This window comes from Centroberyx gerrardi, chromosome 15 (assembly GCF_048128805.1).
Source record: "Centroberyx gerrardi isolate f3 chromosome 15, fCenGer3.hap1.cur.20231027, whole genome shotgun sequence".
In the NCBI taxonomy this organism is placed as follows: Eukaryota; Metazoa; Chordata; class Actinopteri; order Beryciformes; family Berycidae; genus Centroberyx; species Centroberyx gerrardi.
In genome coordinates this window covers 12,510,205-12,533,391 of record NC_136011.1, presented here as the reverse complement: position 1 = coordinate 12,533,391, position 23,187 = coordinate 12,510,205, and the positions used below count along the sequence as shown (strand labels likewise).

The 23,187-nt window shown below is 40.8% G+C and overlaps 2 protein-coding genes across 2 annotated transcripts; both read right to left on the bottom strand.

Moving 5' to 3' along the window:
* Positions 1–2,498: 2,498 nt before the first annotated feature.
* On the bottom strand, positions 2,499–17,551 carry col9a1b (collagen, type IX, alpha 1b). Its single transcript, XM_071901411.2, has 32 exons — positions 17,477–17,551; positions 16,916–16,978; positions 16,767–16,802; positions 16,587–16,649; positions 15,194–15,247; positions 14,618–14,653; positions 14,232–14,255; positions 14,038–14,091; positions 11,665–11,718; positions 11,431–11,463; positions 11,287–11,343; positions 11,113–11,166; positions 9,307–9,360; positions 9,115–9,168; positions 8,920–8,973; positions 8,781–8,834; positions 8,606–8,659; positions 8,471–8,524; positions 8,290–8,343; positions 7,548–7,592; positions 7,381–7,434; positions 7,234–7,287; positions 7,081–7,134; positions 5,744–5,815; positions 5,444–5,479; positions 5,244–5,288; positions 5,082–5,114; positions 4,822–4,968; positions 4,239–4,293; positions 3,094–3,282; positions 2,884–2,961; positions 2,499–2,808 (listed from the first exon to the last, which is right to left on the bottom strand). The coding sequence occupies exons 1-32, from the start codon at positions 17,549–17,551 to the stop codon at positions 2,603–2,605; spliced, it is 2,049 nt and encodes a 682-aa protein (XP_071757512.1). The 3' UTR covers positions 2,499–2,602.
* A 447-nt stretch (positions 17,552–17,998) lies between these two features.
* LOC139913412 (collagen alpha-1(IX) chain) lies at positions 17,999–21,482 on the bottom strand. The gene is made up of 6 exons (XM_078288916.1): positions 21,431–21,482; positions 21,075–21,158; positions 20,529–20,661; positions 19,654–20,050; positions 18,351–18,434; positions 17,999–18,010 (listed from the first exon to the last, which is right to left on the bottom strand). Exons 1-6 carry the CDS (start codon positions 21,480–21,482, stop codon positions 17,999–18,001), a joined length of 762 nt encoding a protein of 253 aa, XP_078145042.1.
* Between the last annotated feature and the right edge of the window lie 1,705 nt (positions 21,483–23,187).

Sequence of the window (23,187 nt, the reverse complement as noted above, 5' to 3'; positions counted from 1 at the left end):
ACATCTTTCTCTGAAGTTTCAAAGTATTTTTTTTTTTCTTAGCATGCCAGTTTGGTTTTATCTTTGCTAAATTTTATCAGTTTGAGTGGGTCTAAGTTTAGAGGGACATTAAATCTACTGTCTACCACTGACTTCATTTGTGAGTTGAAAGAGCCCCCTGCTGGACATGATTATTTTTTTTTAGCATATTGCTTGTAACTTGAATGAAATACAATCTTTCTTTAGGTTATAGGCTGCATGAAATATTCTCCTTCCACTGGCTTCCATCCTTTCATCGCCCTAATTTTCATATTCAGCTTAATGGGTTCCCTTCCCAGACAATAACACCAACCACGGCCAAATTCAAATGAGACGGCATCAGCAAACTAATGTGATCTGAACTCTGGTTTTTGCTCTCTTGTACTGATGAGAATAACTCTCTCAGTACATTGAATTTAGTTTGAATTGATATCAATCTGGACCATTTTGTGAGTTCAATTTAGCTAAACCGCATGATAATGAGGGAGGACACAGTAATGGCTGCTGATGTCACAGCCCACTTCAATGGCAAACTAAATGGCATCTTTCAAATAATAAAGTAAAACCAATCCAACTACTAAAAGTCATTCTTCTCTACACCAAGGCTGTCCTTTGAAAAGTAGGAAATTCATGAAAAAGCATCAGTTGCATAGATGCATTCACCTCCTCTTTAATTCTTGAATTTTACAGTAACTCAAGTTCATCCTTCTGTCACACATAATCTAATATGGGCTCAATGTTCCTTGTAAATAAGCTTGTGATGAGGAGTAATATGGATCAGCCTCTCAGCATGGTCCCTCTGGTATTAAGAGTGTCTGACTGTAACTCTTCCTTCTCCACTTCTCTGATTCCTCTGTAGCTAATGTTGTGTGTAAAAGCATTTCTATGACTCTCTTGTGTGTGTGTTTGAAAGTGTTTATTTTGTTAAATATCTACCTCAGTCTTGGGTTACCACATGTCTACATGATTCTCTATATTGGAAACATACAGTTATCATGACACACACTATAGCCTTCCATTGTAAAAGCAATTGAAACCTCATCTCTGTGAAATTGATACATTGTAGTCCTGCTTGTTGGCATCAGTACCAATTGGCCTGCTGAACTGTTGATATAGAAGAGGAAACTAACGCTGTCCCTCTGGAGGACGGTCCGGTCTGAGGTGGGACTATGTGGTTACCAGGTATCAGGGGTTATATTTTACAACACTTTCTTTACAGCATCTTTTATTTACACTGATTAATGGCACCTGCCTTACTCCTGTGCAATAAATGTTATTCAGTGCTTTATTTCATGCGTTCTCGGGTATTTTCAGCACCAGCACACTTTGGGTTATATGAACATAAAAATATTTATTTAATGGTGCATTTCTACAGTATGCATGTCCAGTTGCTGTATCTGTTCCACATATGCATTACATGACATTATGTTTTGAATATTAAGATTGTATTAAGATTAAGTTAATAAATTACTGTTACTGTTTCTGTCACCATGTGAAATACTCACACACAAGCTTACTTTGTCCTGCCAGGACTGCAGCTGAGATTATTTGCATTTCAGTTGTCTTTGGTTTTAAAATGGAATAAAGTAAATGAATAAAAATGCAAAGCTACATAAGAAATTTAATTTGAAATCAAGCTTTTTTGAATCAACTTTGACATTTTGGTTTTATTTTGAGTGAACAATTTGTAGAAAAACAATTGAGAACTTCAATTTTGCGCTTCTTTTCCTGAAATGATGCTACCATACAGAATAAATCACTTTTGGAAGTGATGATTCTACACTTTGTTTCATTTACTTAACGAAAATATGTTCCATATATGCAAATCTGAACTCTGTTAGTTCTCACTCTGTACAATGAGACAAAATCTCACATTCATTAAGTTTTGTAGGAAATATAATTAACCACATTTCAAACAATTTACAGAGATTTACAGCATACACTGAAGTCAGTGTGACTTCATGTCAGTTTCATCCTCTCTCCTTTTTATTTGGGATGGCAGAGCCAGAAAGGCACTCAGGTTTGTAGGATCTTATGAAAAATGTTTCAGCAGGTTTATCTTTGGTACATAGTATAGAACACACAGCACAAAATAATTGAAAAGGCACTTTAGCTGAACAAAATCCGGATTCTGATTTGCTATGGGCTGTTGTTGTGATTGTGATTTTCTATGAAAACCTGGAGGAGCTTTTATTGAAGTAAAGTATAAATGGAGAAAAGGAAATGCAGGCATGTGTACAAGGAGAGTGGGATAAACAAACATCTCCGGTCATTACGTATCTTTTCAGAAATGTGAGTACACGTCTCTGAAAATAACAGAACATCTCTCAGGCATAAAAACAGTTAGACACCGGAACAAGATGGATTTTGCAGCACATAAAAACATTGTTTTGTGTTTTTCAATTTGAAGGGGCAGACACCCTCCGATGGAGATGTGACTAGCACAAAACATTCTCACAAGACTAGAGGTTAATGGATTGAAGGCACCAGAAGCCGCAGCCCCTGAGAAGAAACTGTGAAGAATGTTGTGTGCTCTGGGGAAGGGAGATATCCAACAGTCTCTCTGTCTCTGCCAGAGTGGCACTCAATTCCCTGCGGGCCCCTTTAGATTCGAGTCCTTCAGAGACTGGTGGACGGCCCCCGCCTGGAGGTTGCAGGCTGATGGGTCGCAGTAACCGTTAGGACCGGCCGTACCGGGAGGCCCGGGTACACCGGGCTGTCCGTGAATGCCTGGAGGTCCCCTCTCTCCGTCCCGTCCGTCCTGACCGTAACCGGGCTTCCCTGGCTCACCTGTGATCACAAAAAATGGATTAGAAACAATCAGATTCAACAAGAGCAAATTTTAAAAAGGCGAATGCTACTGACCAGGCAGGCCGGGAGGTCCTGGTTGACCCTTAGCCCCTCGCGCAGTGGGCCCTCTGGAACCTCTGTCACCCATTTCACCTGCAACACACACACAATATTATGCAATGATGGAGGATGTTGATGTACATTTCTCCAATTCACCTACATCAGCCTGAGTTTTAAGCTTCATTTCCAATTAAAAGGACTGACTCTTGACAATCGATCCATTACCTTTGGGTCCTTTGTTTCCCAAATGTCCTGGTGGCCCTTTGAGTCCTGGGAGGCCTCTTGTGCCGGCCTGCCCGGGGAAGCCGTTGTCTCCTGGAGGCCCAGGAGGACCTGGAGGTCCAGGTTTGCCAGGTAGACCAGCTACGCCAGACTCCGGCCTCCTTAGACTAGCAGCTAACTGAGCCAGCTGTTCTGTTGGAGCACAGAGGAAAGAAAATGACGAGCATGAACCGGCAACATGCAAAACAGGCAACAATACATTAATCCCATCTAATCAATTACAGTTAACTGTCATCGAGGGAATTTTCAAGAGCTAAAAACTGAAAGACTGTTAATTATATTTCATTCTAAGCCTAGCCACTGCACAAGAAGACTCATATTTCTGAAACCCCCTGGCAGCATTCATGGCGGAGATGGTCCAACAGTTTCAGTACTTCAGAGTGAAACAGAGCGAGGTGAATCTCTGGTCACGATATCCTCTTGAGCTTTTTGTGTTTTCCAACCTTTTCAATAGAACCGCAGTAAATTGAGCAGAAAGTTAATAATACCCCTCATTTCAAGCAATCAGTGACAGAAAATTTATATCCTTGGTATAGAGGATCTAATATTTATCTCATGTGGCTCTTTCCTGCATGGTATTTTGCACTTAAAATTCCAGTTTTCAGCTTCCTGATGAAAATTCATGCAGCGGCTGCTTGACTGCTCTTTTTTTTTAAGATTTCTTATCCAGGCAGACTCTTCGCTTGGAGCAGAGAAGTGCAGGTCTGCTGGAGGTGAAATTAATTTTTCAGCACATCGGGTATAAAAAAATCATGAGTTTAGGAGATGAGTTGTGAAGAAGTAAGAGCAAAGAATGAAGAGAACAGAGGTTGTGACTTCAGTGGAACATTTCTAAGGCTCAGAAAATAAATCTGGGGTCTTTCATCCATCAAAGAAACAAAGGTTGAAGCATATTTCATGTTTTGGTTATGAGACCTCCTTTTTGAGCGTAAGATTATTCTGTAATCGCCCAGAGCAATGGGACAACAGTGGGGTGACTATATGGGTGGTAGTGTAATGCGGCATTCTGGGAAAGATTAAAGTCGTGAAATGAGGTACAAGGGAAAGATAAATGGGGTCAAAAAAGAGAAAGTATTATCAATCCCTACCTTGCATGACTCGCATGCAGACTTGTCTGATGTGCTGATCGCTTGGTTCTTTACCCTGGAGGAAAAGATGACACAATCGTTTTTTATGACTGTCTCGTAACATTCACATCCAGATTCCATAGCGCTGTTGTCATGAGAAAACCTCATAACTAATCATCAATTTTCATTACACTTCAGTTAAAGGATCTCACGCTCCTCTATGGGTTGAGATGATTCTACCACCCTTGGGCTTATAAAACACTTCAAAAATGCATGGTGGTCAAGCAAAAAACGAGGCCGGTTTTCTTCCTCAAAACATTTTGGAATTCAAGGTTTTCACCTGACAGCAACGGTAGGTAGAATTTGTGCTGGGTTTTTCATTGATCCCCGTAGGGAAATTTTCTTTTCGCTTGCTCCCTCCACTGGGAGGTCAGAGGTCAGGTTCAGCTGCAGAACAGCATCCCCTAAGCTGGTAGGGATTCAGGCCCTGGTGTACTAAAGCCTTGGATGGGTGCAAAAACTTCAGTGTCTTGCTCAAGGACACTTATGATGTGTATCCTGATACGGATTCTCCAGAGAGTGAAGTGTTTTCTGCAGGACTCACCGCTGGACCCTGGGACCCGCGGACTCCAGTTGCTCCCCTGTTCCCCTGCATGCCACGTGGTCCGGGGCTGCCAGGGGGCCCCTCGATGCCAGGCTGGCCTCGGCTTCCTTCAGGTCCTCTGTTGCCAGCCTCACCGGGGTTGCCGACCTTGACAGAAAGGAAGGTACCAGATCGGATAAATATCACACAACTGCAACAAAATACAAATACTTTACAGTGATATTGAGATGGCAGGTGAGTGTAAATCTGTTTGAACTCACCGCTCCTTTAGGTCCGGGTTCTCCTGATTCACCCTATCAGAACATGGACAAAACAGAGGAGGCAAGCAGGGAAACTTTAAAGTACGGTGAGATGCTATTGTGGAGAGAAATGTTGAATAGTTGCATGAAATGAATAGTGTATGCGCTTGCATAACAACTTACAACATCCCCTTTGTCTCCAGGGTTTCCCTCAGCACCTTGTCCTCCCTATGAAAATAGATGAGTCTGTAAATCATTTATGTAAAGCGACCCACTTAGTATCGCAAATCTGTAAAGCCAAACAAATAAATGCCAGCGGTTGTTTGTCATTATCATGTAATTGTTTGTGGAGAGAATGGTCATTTTGAATTTGGATTTCATACCTGCTCTCCTTTAGGTCCTGCTTCTCCAGCTCCTCCCTGAAACATTCAAAAACTTAACTTGAAATGAACTGCAAAAGTGGATATCATTTCTAACATTATTGATTAATTATAGAATATTGTGTGTTATGCCTCTCTACAGGGCAGCAGAACGTCTGAATGCACCACACTAGAGGGAGCTGAGAATCTGTTGGTTACTGTCAGGCTTTTGTTTTTGTCTTACTGTACAAGATAATAAGGTTAAATTATACTCCAGCACCACATGTTGACAGGTTTCTGAGTGGGACTGCAGTGTTTTCTTACCCTCTCTCCTTTCACCCCAGGCAGGCCGGGAGGTCCGGGAAGACCGGGGAGACCGAGGTCACCCTTGGGTCCCTGCAAAACACCAAGCACATCTGAGTCATCATGTCTGAATGGACACATCTGACACATTAAGTATATATGCTGGGATATAAAAAAAAAAAAAAACCTTCTTTATGGGTGTTTTGCAACAAAAAGAATACACCTCAGCTCTTCATTAAAACATATAAAATAAAGGTTAAGAGTTAGAATATGTTGTGTGCCACAATGTATCCGCCCATTGTGCACATAATTAACTTCTAACATGGCTTAGCATTGCTCCATATTTTCTTGGGTGTGTTTGTGCGCCCTGCCCCGCACACCTTTGATCAGTGACCGTCTATCTGAGGAATGCCGGGGGAACAGAGAGCTCTTTCAGCCTGCTGGTTACCAGTCCGGCGTCTCCCCTTACTGTGAAAATAGCTCTCATGTGAGATCCAGTCTAGGCCTATTCTCTGGGAAATTCCAGTGTAACAACAGCCAGGTCCACACAGTCTGAGGCTTCAGCTTCCCTCCTTTTCAGGTTCTGTCATCGTCGGTGTCTAAAATGCTAGCGCTAATTATAGTTTGGCAGCTTCAGCCTTGTTTGTGTATTCTCTTTCTATTCTCTATCTATCTTTTGTATTACTGCTTATGATCTGCACCCAAATGTTGGATATATTCACACACACTGATAGAGTTTTACGAGTAGATGGAAAATATTATTTTTGCAGCCTTCTTAATCCATCAAAACTGAAGAATGAAGAACTTTTTTACACCACTGGATACAAACATCCTAAACATGAAGAAAACTTTTATATCTACAATAAGCTCTACATTAAAAATTAAAAACATTAAAAAGTTACTATGGTCATTAGAGACGCATACTGTAATACCCATATCAAATTACCACTCTTAAGTCATGAAAATGTTAAGGAAGTAATGGAATTCCCATTTTACTATATACAGTATGTTAAAAGTTCATCATTATTTGATTGCCTTCACTATCATTGTAGTTACACTATAAAAGGCCTGAAGTGTAGTTGTGTATCTAGTTTATGACAATGCATGTGTGTCACTTTTAATACAACATGTTAATTATGTTACACATATTGTCGCAACTTCTATTGTTATCAATGTACAGTATGTTGTGTTGAAAAATAACACAAACGTGTGTTGTCCCAAATAAAACACACAGATGGGTTGAAAATGACATGAAAATGATCCTTTGAGTATCATCATAGAGAGTGAAGTAAAGTTGGTGTTGTCTTCCTTAGCGATTTATGTCATTGTGCTCTACACCTCGTGTGTGAACAACTTACCCTGGCACCTGGCTTGCCGGCTGCACCTAATGGGCCTCGTACTCCTACATCTCCCTGCAGGACGGAAGAGGAAATGATAAGAGGGTAAAAGTGGCTAAAATGAACCAACGAATAGAATTAAAACAAGGAGATTCAAACAGGAATAACACTTACGGGCCCACCGATCGGCCCGACGGGTCCCACTTCTCCCTGTTCTCCTCGCTCTCCCTGTGGTGTGACAAGGAAACGACACGATGACACAACAGACACAACAGAGGAGACATAAATCATGATAGGACTTCATGTGTTGTTCATACTCACTGGTTTGCCAGCAGAACCCATCGTTCCAAGGAAGCCTGGCTGACCGGCGTCTCCCTGTACAGAAACAACCAAAGTGAGTCTCAGATTTTGACAATTAACTGTTCAAAAAAAGCAAATACAAGGCAAGAAACAACTGTTAATATTTAATCACTGATAGAGCAAACAACCTTATGGCCACCCGAGCCTTTTGGTCCAGGTGAGCCAGGCAGCCCCTGCAAAAACAGAGAAAATGTCTTGAGGAGATACAAGAACCAGGATAAAATGTCTTGTAAGCATCACAGCAAAGAGAAAATATGTCTGGTTGGTCAAGTAGAAATTTCAAAAAGTCTTAGAGGGGAAAACAGCCCAATGTGAGAAAGATTCATTCATGATACTGTCAAACTGTGAGCTGTGCTGCATAAAGGAGGCTGGGTTTGTTTGAGCTTTTGACCCAGATGAGTTTAATTCGATAAAAGCTGCTCTCAGTATTTAAATCAGGTAATGACTCTTATGGCCAGAAAATCATTCTCAATACTGGCACAGTCAGCGCGTTCATCTTCGCCGATTGATTCTCAATAGTGCTTTTCATCAGACTAATCACAGATTAGGGGCTGGAGAAACTCTGCTCTCTAACTTCTGGCTGAAGAAGTCAGTAATTGATGTGTTACGGCATAATCTATGTGTATAATAACATGTAAATGGTGAAATTTAATAGTATTCCCTTGAAATGATGCTCTAGAAACTGTATTATATATTATGTAATAACGGCAAATAAGTGCGACTATAAAACTCTCATGACTGCTGCCTGGTAGTGTGATGCACACGTGGTGATACTGTATTGTGGTATTTCAAAGTGCATGTGAGGGGTTTCCTCAGGTGCATCCAGTCAGAGTCAGTCTTGAATGTCTGGGGGTCAAAGGTCGTACTTACAGGAAGTCCCTGAAGCCCAATCTCTCCAGGAGCTCCTGCCTTCCCAATGCCTCCCTGCAGGGAAACAGATAGTGATGAGATGCAGACAATACTCCTAACAGAAAAGTAAGCGATCCTGGATAGAAAGGTTTATCACAAACTGTAGTTACACTGCTGTAAAACTAAAAAAATGATGCTGTACCTTTGCTCCTGGCATCCCAGGAATACCCTCGCGACCATCCACACCTGGTAACCCCTGGTTATAAAAAAGACAACCTCAGACTTAATGTATATGAATCCTAAAGCTTTATTTGTCATTATTGATAAGGACACTTACACCCTCTCCCTTGGGACCTGGAAGACCTGTGATTCCTCTTGGCCCTTGAACACCCTGAAGACAAAACAGCATTTAGTCCATAACCATACAAAGAAAATATGCTAAATCAACATTCATTTTCTTCATCTGAGAACGTTGTATCAACTACTTCATATGTGTGTTCTCTGATACTAACCATTTCACCTCTAGGCCCAGACTCGCCCATCACACCTCTCTGGCCTTGATCCCCCTGAAATAATGCATGGAACCATTATACATGACTCACATCACATTTACTGGAAAACAAAACCATTTACATTATGAAACAAACTTACAGTGGCTCCTGCAACCCCCTGGGGACCTGGGTCTCCATCATGGCCTCGAGCTCCCTGCCAGAGAATAATATTAGTATCAGTCTGTTTTGAAGGATAAACATGTTTACAGATCGCTATCCAGAGAATCTGGTTACAAAGGAACTCGCGGCAAAAACTGATGGACATGAAAGCTGCAAACATCCCAGAAACACTTACCAGCTCTCCCTTGGGACCCATCATTCCCGTGGCTCCGCGAATTCCCTGGGGACCCTGCAATAACAAACAGATTAATAGTAGAATTAGACCTTCAGTGAGTAGAAAAGGAGAAACTGACACAGGAAAGGACAAATTATAACTTGAAAGGCTTTAATATCATCTGAAAAAAACGTATCAGCAGGAGGATCTAACCGTTGGCCCTTGGGATCCGACTTCTCCTGGACTTCCCTGGTCTCCTTCCTCACCCTGAGGACGAGATGGAGAAATTACATCAGCAGCAGCAAAACAGCATCAAGTCAAACAGAGAAAACACTGAACAGCAATATTAATAAGATTTTAACAGGTAGAAAAGAATGCAAGCATATCCTGACACATGGTGCGATTCTTTTGGAGGAATGTAAAAAAAGAAGGTATCACAGGCGCTCCAATTATCTGTGTGCTTATTAGGAAATGAGGCAGCAAATATGAAACGTGTTTAATACCTCTTTTTTTTTTAATGAATTGCAAGGGGGCAAAAGCAGAGGTTTCACCACAAATTTAGATTACCGTTATTATGCGTTGGAAATGACAAATGAGTTGTATGCTGAGTGTGCGGTTCCCTGTAAGAGAGAAGCTGGGCCAGGTCTAAGGCTGTGTCAATGTTTTTCTAGCATCAAAAAAAGCAATTTCCTCTTTTTAATTATGTGTTTATTGGATTTTGCTATTAAGGCAAGTCAACAATAAATATAATCAAATATCGCAGAACAAACAGCACAACAGAAATGAACATGATAAAACAGGTCAGCGTTTGTTTACATCGTAGAGCAAACAGACGAGAGGGATTTTCAACACATTACTAACTCTGGTTGTTGTTTTTTTCTGATCTCTGATTCCTCTAATGAAGACAATCTTTCTTTCTCTGAGGGTGGAAAGACTAAAGCCTGGGTCTCTCAAGTAGTATTTCAAGGGCGAACCAAAATAATGAGATTTTTTCTTTTTTTTCAAATACAAAGAGTGATTAAAAGACATTTCTTCAACTGTTGGTGGTCTGATAGGGATATGGGTAAATTGGATGAAAAAAAAATCCAATATGAAATCTAAAATGTATGTCTGTATTTATCCTCTTGGAGTTATAAGCAAATGAATGACCAGTAGTAAATATCTATTATGTCCTATAATTTTGTCAGTTAATTCAGGAGAGTATTTTGGGAAATAAAGACTTTAAAATTCACTGTCAGCACTGGATGTTTCTGATAAAACGTATATGGAAGAGTGTAAGAGGGCCACAGTGTCAGTTTGTGTATCTGAGTAGCACATCTGTCCTTTTACGACCGTGTTCCACTATCCATTCTTTCAAAAACATACTTGTGAGTTTTATATGTCAAGATTTTTCTTCAATGCCACTGAATAACACACTTTCAGCACCAGCAAAACATTCGGTTAGTCCATCGTTACAAGTGTTAACTCTGGATGTGCGGAGAGTGGAAAAGATGCAAAAGCGCCCTAAAAGGAAAATTTCATCGAAGGAGAAAATCCCAGGGACCGAGCGCAGACTGACAGTAAATCATATTATGGCAGGAGGTGATAAGAGGAGATAGGCCCAGACTCATTTCCATTTATATGGTGCATGGACACATTACGGGGAAAGTGTAGTTGTGTTTGAACGTCATTTCAAATAAATCATATTCCATGCATTACAAGGAGTCAGAGGCATTACACACAGCCATATATCACTTCCTCTTGAAATACAGCGGCGCAAATGATACTTGTCTCTGAGGAGCCAGGGATCCCCTTATTCACTTTGAAGTCGGCCATATTTTTTCCTGATGTGGAACGCTGTGGCATGTGTGAGAGTTGTGAAGAGAAATTCCTGTTTTTGTGTAACAATTGATGTGGCTTTATGTGAGTATGAATCCATTGCAATGATCTATGTAATGTTTACTATAGGGTGTTTCATATGAGCAGGAATCTCCATGGGACTCAAAGCAAGGATTTCTCCCTAAATTGAATACATCTTACCTTGTGCCCTTGCTTCCCAGGTTCTCCCGCTTCTCCTTTTACACCTTTGTGGCCCTGGAAACATACAGAACAAGCATGTGGCCAGACTGGAGGGAGCGCCAATTAAACACAACACTGTAACTTATGACACAAAGTCATTGACACGATTGTTTCAACCCTTCAGCTCTTACTCACCTTCATGCCAGGCAGGCCAGGATGGCCGGGGGTCCCAGGTGGACAAGAGTTTGGGCACTGGACAACGATGTAAAAGTAAAAGTCAGATAATATTTCTGATATGTCATGCAAAATCATCAAACATTTCAGAAAACAAATCCTTACCAGATCAGCACTGCCTAGCATTCCAGCTGCACCCTAAAATTGAGAGAAAATATGATAGACAGCTCCTTCAAAGTGCAATCGACAGGACTAACATCATGATAAATAATGAGCTGGTAAATCATAAGAGAAAGGACATCCATGTGCAGTGGAGGCATCACTAACTGGGCTAGATGTTTCATACCTGGATCATGCTCGTTCCCTGGTGAGATATTAAGTCTAGCCTGTGCTACTTACTCTGGGCCCTGCTGGTCCTCGAGGTCCCTGTGGCCCCCTCACACCCATGGAGCCCTGCGGTGAGAGACAGAAAATGTGTCAAAAAATACACAAGTAGAATGCGTTGCCCTCTCTCCATCATCGCTGGATACTGAATATTATCATGTACGACCCTTTTAGAGAGATGAGACTCGAGCCTGGAGCTATATTCCATCTAGAGGCTCAATAGCAGCCGCTGCATCTCTCTGGGCCTCCTGGTATAGATAAGGTTTGGCTGTTATTTTCTCTGGTGCAGTGGGTATAGTATACTCTGGTATGATATCGTCCAAGGATTGTCAAAGCATTGAAATTTGCCTAAAAACATAAATTTACTACTAGCTTACAATGAGACACTCACTGTAAAATATCCAACTGTATCTTTATCTGTGTCTTTCATATCATATTCATAAGGTGGTAATTACGTGTTGAACGTAACACGTCTGATACCAGGTCCTTTCAATGCACTCAGTCAGATTTTAGGTAGTAGTGTGGATTCTGCTTCAGAATATAGATAAATACTGTAGATAGATACAGTGGGGAATAGGTTCCAGAGAAAAAAACTTCATCACCCACCTGATAAATGTTAAAATACACTTTCAGGGCACTTTTACTTGTCTAATTTTACTGTGGAAGTCTGTATTTTCACATATAGTGATAGGAGAATGGTATTATTGGCATTATTCAAAGCCCTTAACTATAAACTCAAGATGAATTCTGGGTGACATACAATATGAAATATACCAAAAAAAAATGTCCTTGAGGTAATTTCAATCAATGCAGAGGTGATAAGTGTGTGCGGGATTTGACTTTTTTCTTTGGAATTGGATCTTCAGGGTAATTGAATCCCTGCACCACAAAAGAGACAAAGTAAGTGATGTGCGTATTGCCTTGTACTCATCTTGAGGCAATTTCGTCAGATGAAACACTGAAGGTAAACATGTTATTTGATTTTTTTAGCTTCACATAAATTTCTAGAATTTCTTAGAATGTAATGTGTAAAAAATGCATTTGAAATTCTTTAATAGCACAAGAAAATGTGCAAAAAGTCAAGGGGTTAAATACTTTTTGAGTGACTATATATTGTATACAGTGTGTGTGAGCATTAAGTGTGTTGTCATAGACTTGTGAGGTTTATTTTTCAGTCAGCATGTTTCTCTTTTGAAACCAGGAAAACTGTCCAGCCAGTCATGTCAGTATTTGATTTTTGGCTCTGTACTCGCATTCTACCTCTTCTACCTTGAAGCCCCTGGATGCAGTTTATCACAGTGACCTGCGTTTTATCACAGGAGATAAATGTCACACTCACCATTGCAAATAAAATGAAAAAGTAGGATGGTCCTCTCTAGCAAAAAGAAGGGAACTTCATTGCACTGTATCTATCTATAAAGCTCTACTCCTGAAACTACCCCAGTATCTCTCATCCCTACTTGCTTTTAAAGCCAGTAAATACAGTACCAGGTCACAGGACTGGTTAATCTTATACGCCACGCATAAATACTAACCTTGGCAAGACCGGTTTCCAGTACTATGCACCTTATAAATGGAATGAATTACAAAGGACATTGAAATTATAATTTTTAGTCCCCCTGGATAATTTTAAGCTTTAATCGCTGATATTTTTATGATGCTTGTGACTGTTTCTTTTAGTTTGTCTCTGTATGTTGCCTGACTGTTGACAGTAACATGTGACTGGATTATACTTGTCTGTCATTTTTTACACGTTTTTGTTGTTCTCAGTTCCCTCTGAAAAAAGAATCTCAATCTCAATGAGACTAGCTGATTAAATAAAGGCTTCTATCTATCTCTGTCAGTTCAACAGGGATCCGACACTCATTACAGTACAATTACATCATGCTTTATGTGAATCAAACTATGACTTAGCAACGATGGAAGATCTTTCCAAACTGCCATAGACAGGTTTCTTGTTTACCAGAGTACTGGGCTGAGCCAGTCAGGTATCCTCAATAAAACACAAGACAGTCACTCCTCAAACTGTTGCTCTAAAAAATACAATGGGACTCAATGATGATAGCACTGCTGCTTCTAGTGAAAATGGCTGGATGTCATTTTGCAACTAAATGGCTGCTATTGTAACAATTTCACCTGACACATTGTTCACTTAAGGCCATCTTTCCATTTTTTGCTAGCATGGCTAACAGACAATGGAGTCTGCCCTCTTACCTCTTACTAATCAATGATAGTTTATGATGCTGTAGAGAAACCGGTCTATATTCTGGTCTTGAGTCCATAATCAACACACTGTAACAGTCAGTTGCTCTGTCTGTGTGTCTGTGTGTCTGTGTGTCTGTGTGTCTGTGTGTCTGTCTGTCTGTCTGTCTGTCTGTCTGTACTCACATGTGGCCCAACTTTGCCCACTTCACCCAGAAGTCCTCCAGACCCCGGCGGTCCCTGTTCAAAGTCACATTTACATAGTGTTGGTATATTTCAATGGTAACACAATTATGACAAAGATTATCTAAATTCAAGTATTAGAATATAAAGTATAGCACTGATGGCATTATAACATGTAACATAAATAAATGACTTACAGGGGGTCCATCTGGCCCAACACCCTAAAGAGAGACAAACACACAATGACTCAATTTGCTGGACACATGACAGGAAATACTATGACAACTTCAAGACCAGAGATTTACTTTTTACAAACTGTCAACCCTTAAGTTGCTAAGATTCAATTATACACAAATCTATGTAATATTTTGGTATGTGGTCTTTGTGAATTGCATTCATGTACATAAATCATTATACCGGTTAAAAAAAAATCATCAGTCATCCTATGTTGTAAGTTTACTGGACAACAATTTAGAATGTAAAACTCTGACTGGGAGGTAAAACATCATGTTAGACTATGTGCTTTCTGATAGACCTCTCTTGATCTGATGTTTTACAGGTTCAGAAAGAAAATGTAACTCACAGCTGATCCACGAGGTCCAGATTTTCCAGGTTCACCCTACAGAGCAAAGAAAAACAGAAAAACACAGAAAATTTGATAATTATACAAGTGAGACAAAAAGAATAGAATATAAAACTGATCTTATTCCCACAGCAAACACAATAATAAACGTGACAACAATGCCTTATGAATTTAACATTGTGTTTTTCCAAATAGACATTCTTTCATCATATCAAACACACCACATTTCCAAATTTCAGTCATTTCAGTATGTACATTGAGATAAATACTGTGTTCGGTTAAAATAAAGCTGTCTGAGACCTCAGACAGACTGAGTTAACATTCCTCCAGCTTATCCCATGACTGAGCCCAGGCACACTTGACCCAGCAATGTTTAGCTTAATGAGGACCGATGTTGGGGCTTCATTCCCCACGGAGATTACACAGAACACTTGCAGGATTAAGTCTCATTTGTCATGAGGAATTGCTTTACGCATTGTAACTCTCACTGTCATGCCAAAAGACCGGACAGCCGCTTGGCACCATTTCACCGAGAGTCTCTGAAGCAGGAAAAGGGAAGGCTCATTAGTCACTCACTTTCTGTCCAGGGGGACCATCAGGCCCGGCATCTCCAATAGGGCCGGTCAAACCCTGCAGAGAGGAGAGATCAGGCTTAACTAATACATCATAACAAACCTTAGAGCACCTTCTGCTGAAAGGGGCTAAGCAGCGCTCTTCAACCTTTGTATTATCACCTTGCTGAAAAATCATGGGCAAAGTAAATGTACCAGCAATAAACCACCTCTAACATACTACTCCAGTAATACTTCTGTCTGTTTTTATGAATTTGAAACTGCTGCTTCGTCATATCAGCATTAGATCGCCATGTCTTACATCAGTGTTACATGGCCACACTTCTGTGGGAGGATCCCTATGATTAATATTCATGAGCGGACTAACTTGACTAGCCCCCCCCCCCCCCCCCCCCCCCCCCCGCTGAAGTGCTTCAATAAATACCAGAGTGCAGCTTCATGTTCATCAGTCACATCGAAATCAAAGCTCAGTGGGATTATATGTGACTTCGACATCAGCTCCCCATTCTTCTTCTTCTATGAAATCTATGCTGCAACACCCTATCATTTCATCTAGTCCAAAAGTATTTCGGACACATCGTGACCTCAACTAGACAGTCTTCAACCTAACAGACACACAGCAGAGTCAGCACCAGGGCAGAGGTGAAAACTCTCAGACTGTAAACCAAGTGGAGAGCAGCATTCCTTTGGCTCATTTCAAACAAACCCAGTGACAGAAATCATTCCACACCATGTTGAGGATTCTCAACAGGAGACACCAACAGAAAGCAACCAACAATACTGGCATTGTTTTAGAAATCCTGCTAGATGCACTCAAGGTATAACAACTGCAATGAATCATGATGATTGTATAAAAAGCAATAGATTTGATATCAGTTTGGAAGAATTAATAACAGAAATAACAACGCATTTTGAAAGAATCATTAATCTTCAATATTAATCAATACTCTATCTGCCTAAAACTTTAAAGGGAACCAAAAAAATGCCTCTCTTTGTCAGCCTATCATCATTCAGCACCAATATTATGTGTGGCTGTTTCCCTAACCTTCCTTTAACCTCTGAAGGCAGCAAAAGTTAATTACACTCATGCCTTGGCTGGACAAAATGAGTGCCATGTTACAAAGGAAATTTGGATTCGTTCCCCCTGTTTAATAAATTCCTCACGTTTTTGCACACTTTGCCCCAAGATCCTGTGCTAAATCGGAAATTTCATAGGCCTACTGTAGAAGACTAATAACTAAGAACGTATTAACCTATTTGGTGGGAGGAACATACTTGGAGGTTCAACCCCTTGCCCTCTTGAGTCTTGAATGTAGACCTCATCGTGGCCAACTAACTATGAACAACAGCCAAACACAAAAGATTGATAACAAAAACTGTGTCTAAAATAAACTCACATCAGCTCCAGGTATTCCTGGCAATCCTGAAGAGCCGGGTTTACCTGAATCTCCATCAGGTCCCTAAAACAGAGGTTCCAAATACAAACATTATTCAAGTTTTTTTTTATTTTTTAAAAAGGCCACAAATCAAAGCAATTAAATAAATGATTTCAAATTCAAATTAAATGTCATAGTTACAGGAGGGCCGTCCTCGCCTTCTGCTCCCCTGTCCCCCTGAAACAATGAAACAAAACAGCTTGAATGCTTTTAGATAGCACACATGGTGAACCATTTTCAAAGTATCTGTCACATGATATGGATAATAATACAGGACCGAGAGGACTTACAGCAATGCCATCAATTCCTGGGACACCTGCAGGTCCAGGAGGGCCAGCAGCTCCTTGGTTCCTCTGGATAAAGTAGATCAAAATAATGGGAATGTCACTTTAAATTGCTGAAAATTATCCTCATTTTTGCCTTTTCTTCAAATACCTAGAGCCACTAATGCACTGATACAGCCGAGTTTGAAAGTGGAAAAAATGGGAGCAGGTGCACAGCCTTATAGTTTCATAGAAGCTCAAACTGTTTCTGGAATACACTGAAATACAGATAGTGGTGTGACTTATTTCAGAAATTCAAAAGCACTAGATAGCACTTTGCAAAACGGAAAGCTTAAAATGGCAACACCAGGCTGAAGTCGAGCACCTTAAGCTTTTTTCCATGAGAGATGCTCAATAAACTTGCAGGATAAAACAGTCATCTTGAACTTCTACCCGTAAGAGTAGGCTTTTGAGAAAAATGAATGTTATTATACACCACGAGCATCAGGATAACACTCACCTGAAGCTCTGCCTCATCAATCTACAACAGAGAGAGAGACAGACAAAGAGAAAGAGAGTAAGTCTTACTTGAGCGGAGCAGATAAGGACAATCTGCAGGAATAGCACCAGAAGTGGCCCTCGAAAGCCGGGGGCCCGAACCATGATCTCCCCGTTGGCAGGAAAGGTAAAACAATTTTTAGTCCTTTCTCTGGGTTTCGTTGGGTTGACGGAGCCCCCGACAAAACAACCCAACTGAATCCGCTTCAACTATCTAGACCGTCCGAGGTACCATAGCCATCAGGGGCTCATGTATATTCATACCAGCTTCGGTTTTAGGAAGGGATTGGAGGGTTTCCAAAGAGAGAGCGGGAGGGGAGGGGTTACACAGGGGGAGACGACCAGTAGTCAGCAGCAGCGGGTCATTTAAGGTCTGATGACCAATTGTTTCAGTTCACTAAATCTTAAATATGGCGAAGTCCCTTCATCTAATGTCATTTGCATCCCAAACCCACTTATATCTGCTAATTGTCTGGGGACAATTACCGCAGTTAACGACTGACAAGATATTAGGCTATACAAGATTAGGTCAATTAGCCTATTAGACGTGGGTCAACAAACTACCTTGACGCACACAATTTAAGAGGGAATACTGATCCTGGATTCTCCCTTGATGTGAATGTAGATAGATGTAATGCTATATAGATACAGCCATAGGCCTATGACTTCCAAATAAATAGGCTACGTGCTTGCTCTTTGCTCTCCATTGTAATAAACTCATAAGATCAATTTTGAACTCATAGGCTAACCATTGACGTCCATGAATTATTTGGGTTTTTTTTTTTTTTAAACGATGGCATGATACCTCATATAGACTCAAATGATCTCAGTTATAATTCATTATGCAGTCTGTTTAGGGCTGACAGTGGGAACATTGCCTATAGGTTTTGTTTTCTCTCCTTACCGACGTCCTGCCTGGCAGATCATTACAAGCTTCTCCCCTTGGTCGCGTCACATCGCAGTGAATCACCATTGATTGTAGATCAAACTGAAAAAAATAAAAAATAAATAAAAAATAAAAAAACACACATTAACACAACACAATTACAGATCGACAGTGCGTATGCCTAACCTAAAACATGTTAGTCTTGTATGATTACGAGCTGTAAGTAGAAAGCAGGCTATGTTTACACAATAAATTAAAGTTGCAATTTGGGGAGATTGGGCTAAATCCCGGTTCAATGAGCTCATGGTTCACTAGCCGAATAATTTACCGAATTATGAGTGCTAGAATCAATTGTATGGCAACAGACGCTCAATTATCAGGAGTTATGATGTGTTCAAAGCATTTTGGTAAATGTGAATTCACGTTAATCTAGTGTGCGTAATTGCGCACAAAAATAATCCCAACTCCTGAATCTTTGGAAAACATGCATCTGAGCTCCATGGTGTACTACTGTAGCCTGCATGTCTTCAACATGCACGGCCTGTGCACAGGTCGTGCCCTTCACTGGACCTTGTTACAATTTCCACATATCTGTGGGAATTGCCTGGGTGGACAGGGACAGCAGCAGACTCCCTGGACACTGCCGGGGACAGACAGACCTAACAGGCTGGCGAGAGCAGGGGTTCCCAAACCTTTACATGTCAAGGACACCCGAATAGATAAGATTTTAATGTTTAACCCCATCTGAGAAGGTTTTGTTGACAAATGTGTATATAACAGTTATAATTACATAACTGTCTACTGAAGATGGGGAGGTAACAGTGGTGGGAACCTATCCATCTGTTACATCATCACACGGCCATCTCGGTAGAAAAAGGTGATTGTAATAAATTAACAGGTGATTATAATCAAACGACAGCCACAGCCAATGAACTGTCTATATTGTAAGGCACCATATTTGTAGGAAATGCAAATTATATCATGGGAATACTATGAATAGATAAAATAGGCATCTTTTATAATTCTCTCATTATACTAACTCATATGTAGATAAATAATAGCCAAGTGAAATTAAAGGATTCCTCGTTTTGCTGGGGACCCCTGAATCCTCCTCAGGGGCCCCTGGTTGTCCACGGACCCCACTTTGGGAACCGCTGGGCTGTCCAGAGGCCTACGTCTGAATGTCGGTGTACTTGTGAATAATAACGGCAGCCTATTAAGCGATTAGACTATTGAATTAAATCAAATACAAACAACTTAATTGAGGCCCAGGCTATTACAAAAATAAAACAAACTGTAAGCAATGAGTTAACAAACTTACCGGAACTGCCATCACTGGGTTCTCCTTCAGTTTCCCTATCAACGTGAAGCCATCCAGGCTGACCTTTTCTCGAGGTGCGATGTTTTGAGAATCGATCATGATACAGTCCACGAAAAGAGTTACGGTGTGTTTGCTGACGACCAGCAGGACTTTGTGCCACTGGGAATTGAACAGAAATGTCAGGGAAGTGAAAACAAGAGTCTGCCTTCCTTCATCCAGCGCGGTGAAGGAGAACTCCAGGGACCGGGACTCTCCGTTGAGTCTGATGGCGAGCTGCTCGTCACCATTCACATCCTGCATTTGCCAGATATTCCAGTTTTTATTGATGGTGCTGCCACTCATGCGCAGCACCACCACAAAGGCAAACTCCTCCGGTAGTCCCAGTGGATAAGCTGATCTGAAACACAGAGGGGAAGAAAGGTGCTTATTCTGATATTCGTACTGGGCCTCAACTTGTGTCCTCCCTAAAGAAAATCACTATATTCCTATAGGGACTTATGTCTGTGGTACTCAGGGTTTATAGTGACCATAGTGTACTTTTTTATGGTATATATCTCCTATGTATCACTATAGTCATTTTATAGGCTATATAATCTAATAATATTATAGGCCTACTGTTATATAATATCAATATCCTATATGGAGTTATAGTTTTGCTGTGATTGAATGAATGAATGAATATTGGTATAGTAGGCTATCCCTCTATATTACAGAATTACTAGAATTCTTTTTCGTAAGGGCTGATTTCGTGCAGATACGCCCTGGCTTTGATGTTCAGCACCATGGACAGGGTAAACCAGACAACCACACCAAACCAGTAGGTGTCAGTGTTCACCTATAACTCCGTTCAACGCCCTCCAAGCACCAACACTCACCTTGTGTTAATTCGGAAGTTGAACGCTGGGCCTATTTGATAAGCAACATGCTGAGGAGACGATCCGACAACCTTTTTCACAGTCCCTCTTCTTGCCAGCTCAGCAATGTGGAACTGGGACATGATGTAAAATCCTGACGGTACAGGGATAGAAGGTAAATTAGATAAGTGCAAAATCCCTGACGAAGAATCAGTCAAAATCCCTGTAATATTCCAATATGGACTTGTAGGCTACTGTGTCTGCGGTTTATACTTTATGGCATTGTTATTTCCTATGATTTGACTATAATGTTCCTATAATGTTTCTACAAGAGCTGACAATGTGTTTGTGGTCATCAAGAGCGAGTTTATAGTGACCTTATCGTGCTTTATGGTGTGTTTTTATATCATTTCTAAAATAGGTAGTGGCACGATATTTTAAAGTTTTGATATTTGTGTAGGTCTATAGCCTTCTAAAATAGGATCTTCACTGCAGGATTATGGATTAGTTCAAAGGGCAAATAAACACGCAGTCAAAACTCTGTTATTGTAGTTTTAGTGGCTCCACCTGGGAAACGATCCTCCCCGACGCTGACCTGCGGGCACGTGGCCTGTTCGATTTGAATACCAACTTCTGATGAAAATCTCACCGCTGCAAGGTGGAAAGAGAAAACAGCCTGTTAGTAGTCAAAGTGTGTGTGTGTGTGTGTGTGTGTGTGTGTGTGTGTGTGTGTGTGTGTGTGTGTGTGTGTGTGTGTGTGTAGGTGTGTGTGTGTGTGTGTGTGTGTGTGTGTGTGTGGCGAGTGGTAAAATCAGTCCGTGTTTGAAAAGCTGCCCTGCTGCCTTAAATAAATATTAGGCTATCTCTGATTGTTTGCGGTTTCCTGTTTAACACCCAAACTCTACATCGGCTTGTTATCACACATCTGGACAGGAAGTCTGAGTTCTTTATCAAGTTTGAATGGATGATCCACATATTGTAGCTACAACAGATCCTTCCTCTCTTGACTTGCCAAGTGGTGCCAGCATTGTATTAAGCAATGTATTCAGATGTATGACTTGTTATACTATAATATAACACTGTAATATTTTGCCAGGATTGTATTTATCATTGCATACATGTAATAGCCTTGTATTGACACTTGTATCCATAGTGCCTTACTGTAGCATGAGTGCATACATTGTTAGTTTGCATTGCCCCAGTGGGAAAACAAACCCCTAAGCCAGCAGTGTTAATGCTGTTCCTATACCCACTGAGCTACCACAATAATTACATATCATAAAATATGGATAAGAGTAGCAGCACATAAGGAATGCATGTATAGCTGCTATTATTATCTCAGGAATTGAACCTACCTTGCGGTGCAGTTAGGCCTACATAGTAGACTACTTACTCTGAGAATGGAGTCCTGTGCAGAGATACTGTGGGATCATGTAGCAGCAGCACAAGTACAGAAGGATTTTTCTGGAATGCAATCAGACATTGTAAATCTCGACATGCTTTATGATTGAGCAAACATGTTCTTTTGCATTATGGCTGTCAGTGTACCTTTGAGAATCAACCTGTCTGTCACTCAGAATTGGTATATCAATTATATTCCTCATCATTCACAGGCATAGTCACTATTAAGCAAATTAATTACCTTTTGACGCCACCCATTTAACAGCTTGATCTGGAAATGAAAGCACCTGTGCTGCCTGTTTCTTCAGATTGGCTTCCAGTAGAGAACAAGACCCTTGATAGCTGCTGCCTCATCAAGACTGACAAGCTGAAGTTTACAGTGAGGGGTCTCTTATAGTCCAGAGTGTTGTCATGCAGTGGGGGTGCGTCAACAGCTTGAACAGGGTCAGCCTCACATTCCACAGGAATTCTCCTCCATCCAACTCAGATGGAAGATTCATGCTTCCTCAGTTGCACAATTACCAAATCACATTTGTAGTTCCACATATATAATTGAGGACCATATGTAACGAGAAGTAAATTAGCTATGCAGAAGATAATGTTACAACATGGTGGCTTTATTTGTCCAGCACTCTTGGGATCCCACATTCTTTGTGTCTCTATGGCTCCGCATTACTCAGAATGTATTGTCTTCACTGTTCAAACTGAAAATCAAGAGACGCTGGCTAAGAAGCAATTCAACATATTTACACTGTCAGAACAAGAGGCAGCGAAGTTATGCTTTTCTCTCTTTGTGTTTCTTAAAGGAGGCATATCCTGTCAAAAGGGGTAAGGCTTTGCCATATTTATCATCTCAGTTCAAATCATTTCCTTTAAAGGGACAGTTCATCAAGCAGCCCCACTTCCCATAGGGCTTTTGTTTTAAGAAATTGGCTGAAGCTAATAATGGTAGTGCAGGACAATAAGGAATGAAATCATAGCTTGGCCTGGAGGCCTGCATTAATGCCAACCCAGTGTAAGGTTTTAAAGCAGCCATCTCTCTATTTTTCAAATGATCAAAGTGATTGGTTGGATTCAGAACTCGGTACACACAGAACAGTCCTTTACTCCTCTTTGCTTTTGTGGGCATCAGACAGCTGTGGATTGCATCTCGCCCTTTTACGTTTCAGCCCCCAAATCTTTTTTCTTATGTGTACAGTAAAAGATATCAGAGGGTTAACAAAATTCACCATTATTTCAGGAACGTCAAATATTCAGGTATTAGGAAAGAAAAACATAT

Coding starts and splice junctions, on each gene's coding strand:
- col9a1b (XM_071901411.2), bottom strand. CDS start 17,551: ATGGTTCGGGCCCCCGGCTTTCGAGGGCCACTTCTGGTGCTATTCCTG. Junction 4,969..5,081: donor AACCCGGACCTAAAGGAGCG/GTGAGTTCAAAC, acceptor CTTTCTGTCAAG/GTCGGCAACCCCGGTGAGGC. Junction 3,283..4,238: donor CTGCATGCGAGTCATGCAAG/GTAGGGATTGAT, acceptor GTGCTCCAACAG/AACAGCTGGCTCAGTTAGCT.
- LOC139913412 (XM_078288916.1), bottom strand. CDS start 21,482: ATGTGGATCATCCATTCAAACTTGATAAAGAACTCAGACTTCCTGTCC. Junction 20,662..21,074: donor CGGGGAGGATCGTTTCCCAG/GTGGAGCCACTA, acceptor CTGTACCGTCAG/GATTTTACATCATGTCCCAG. Junction 18,435..19,653: donor ACCCAGTGATGGCAGTTCCG/GTAAGTTTGTTA, acceptor TATTTTTTTCAG/TTTGATCTACAATCAATGGT.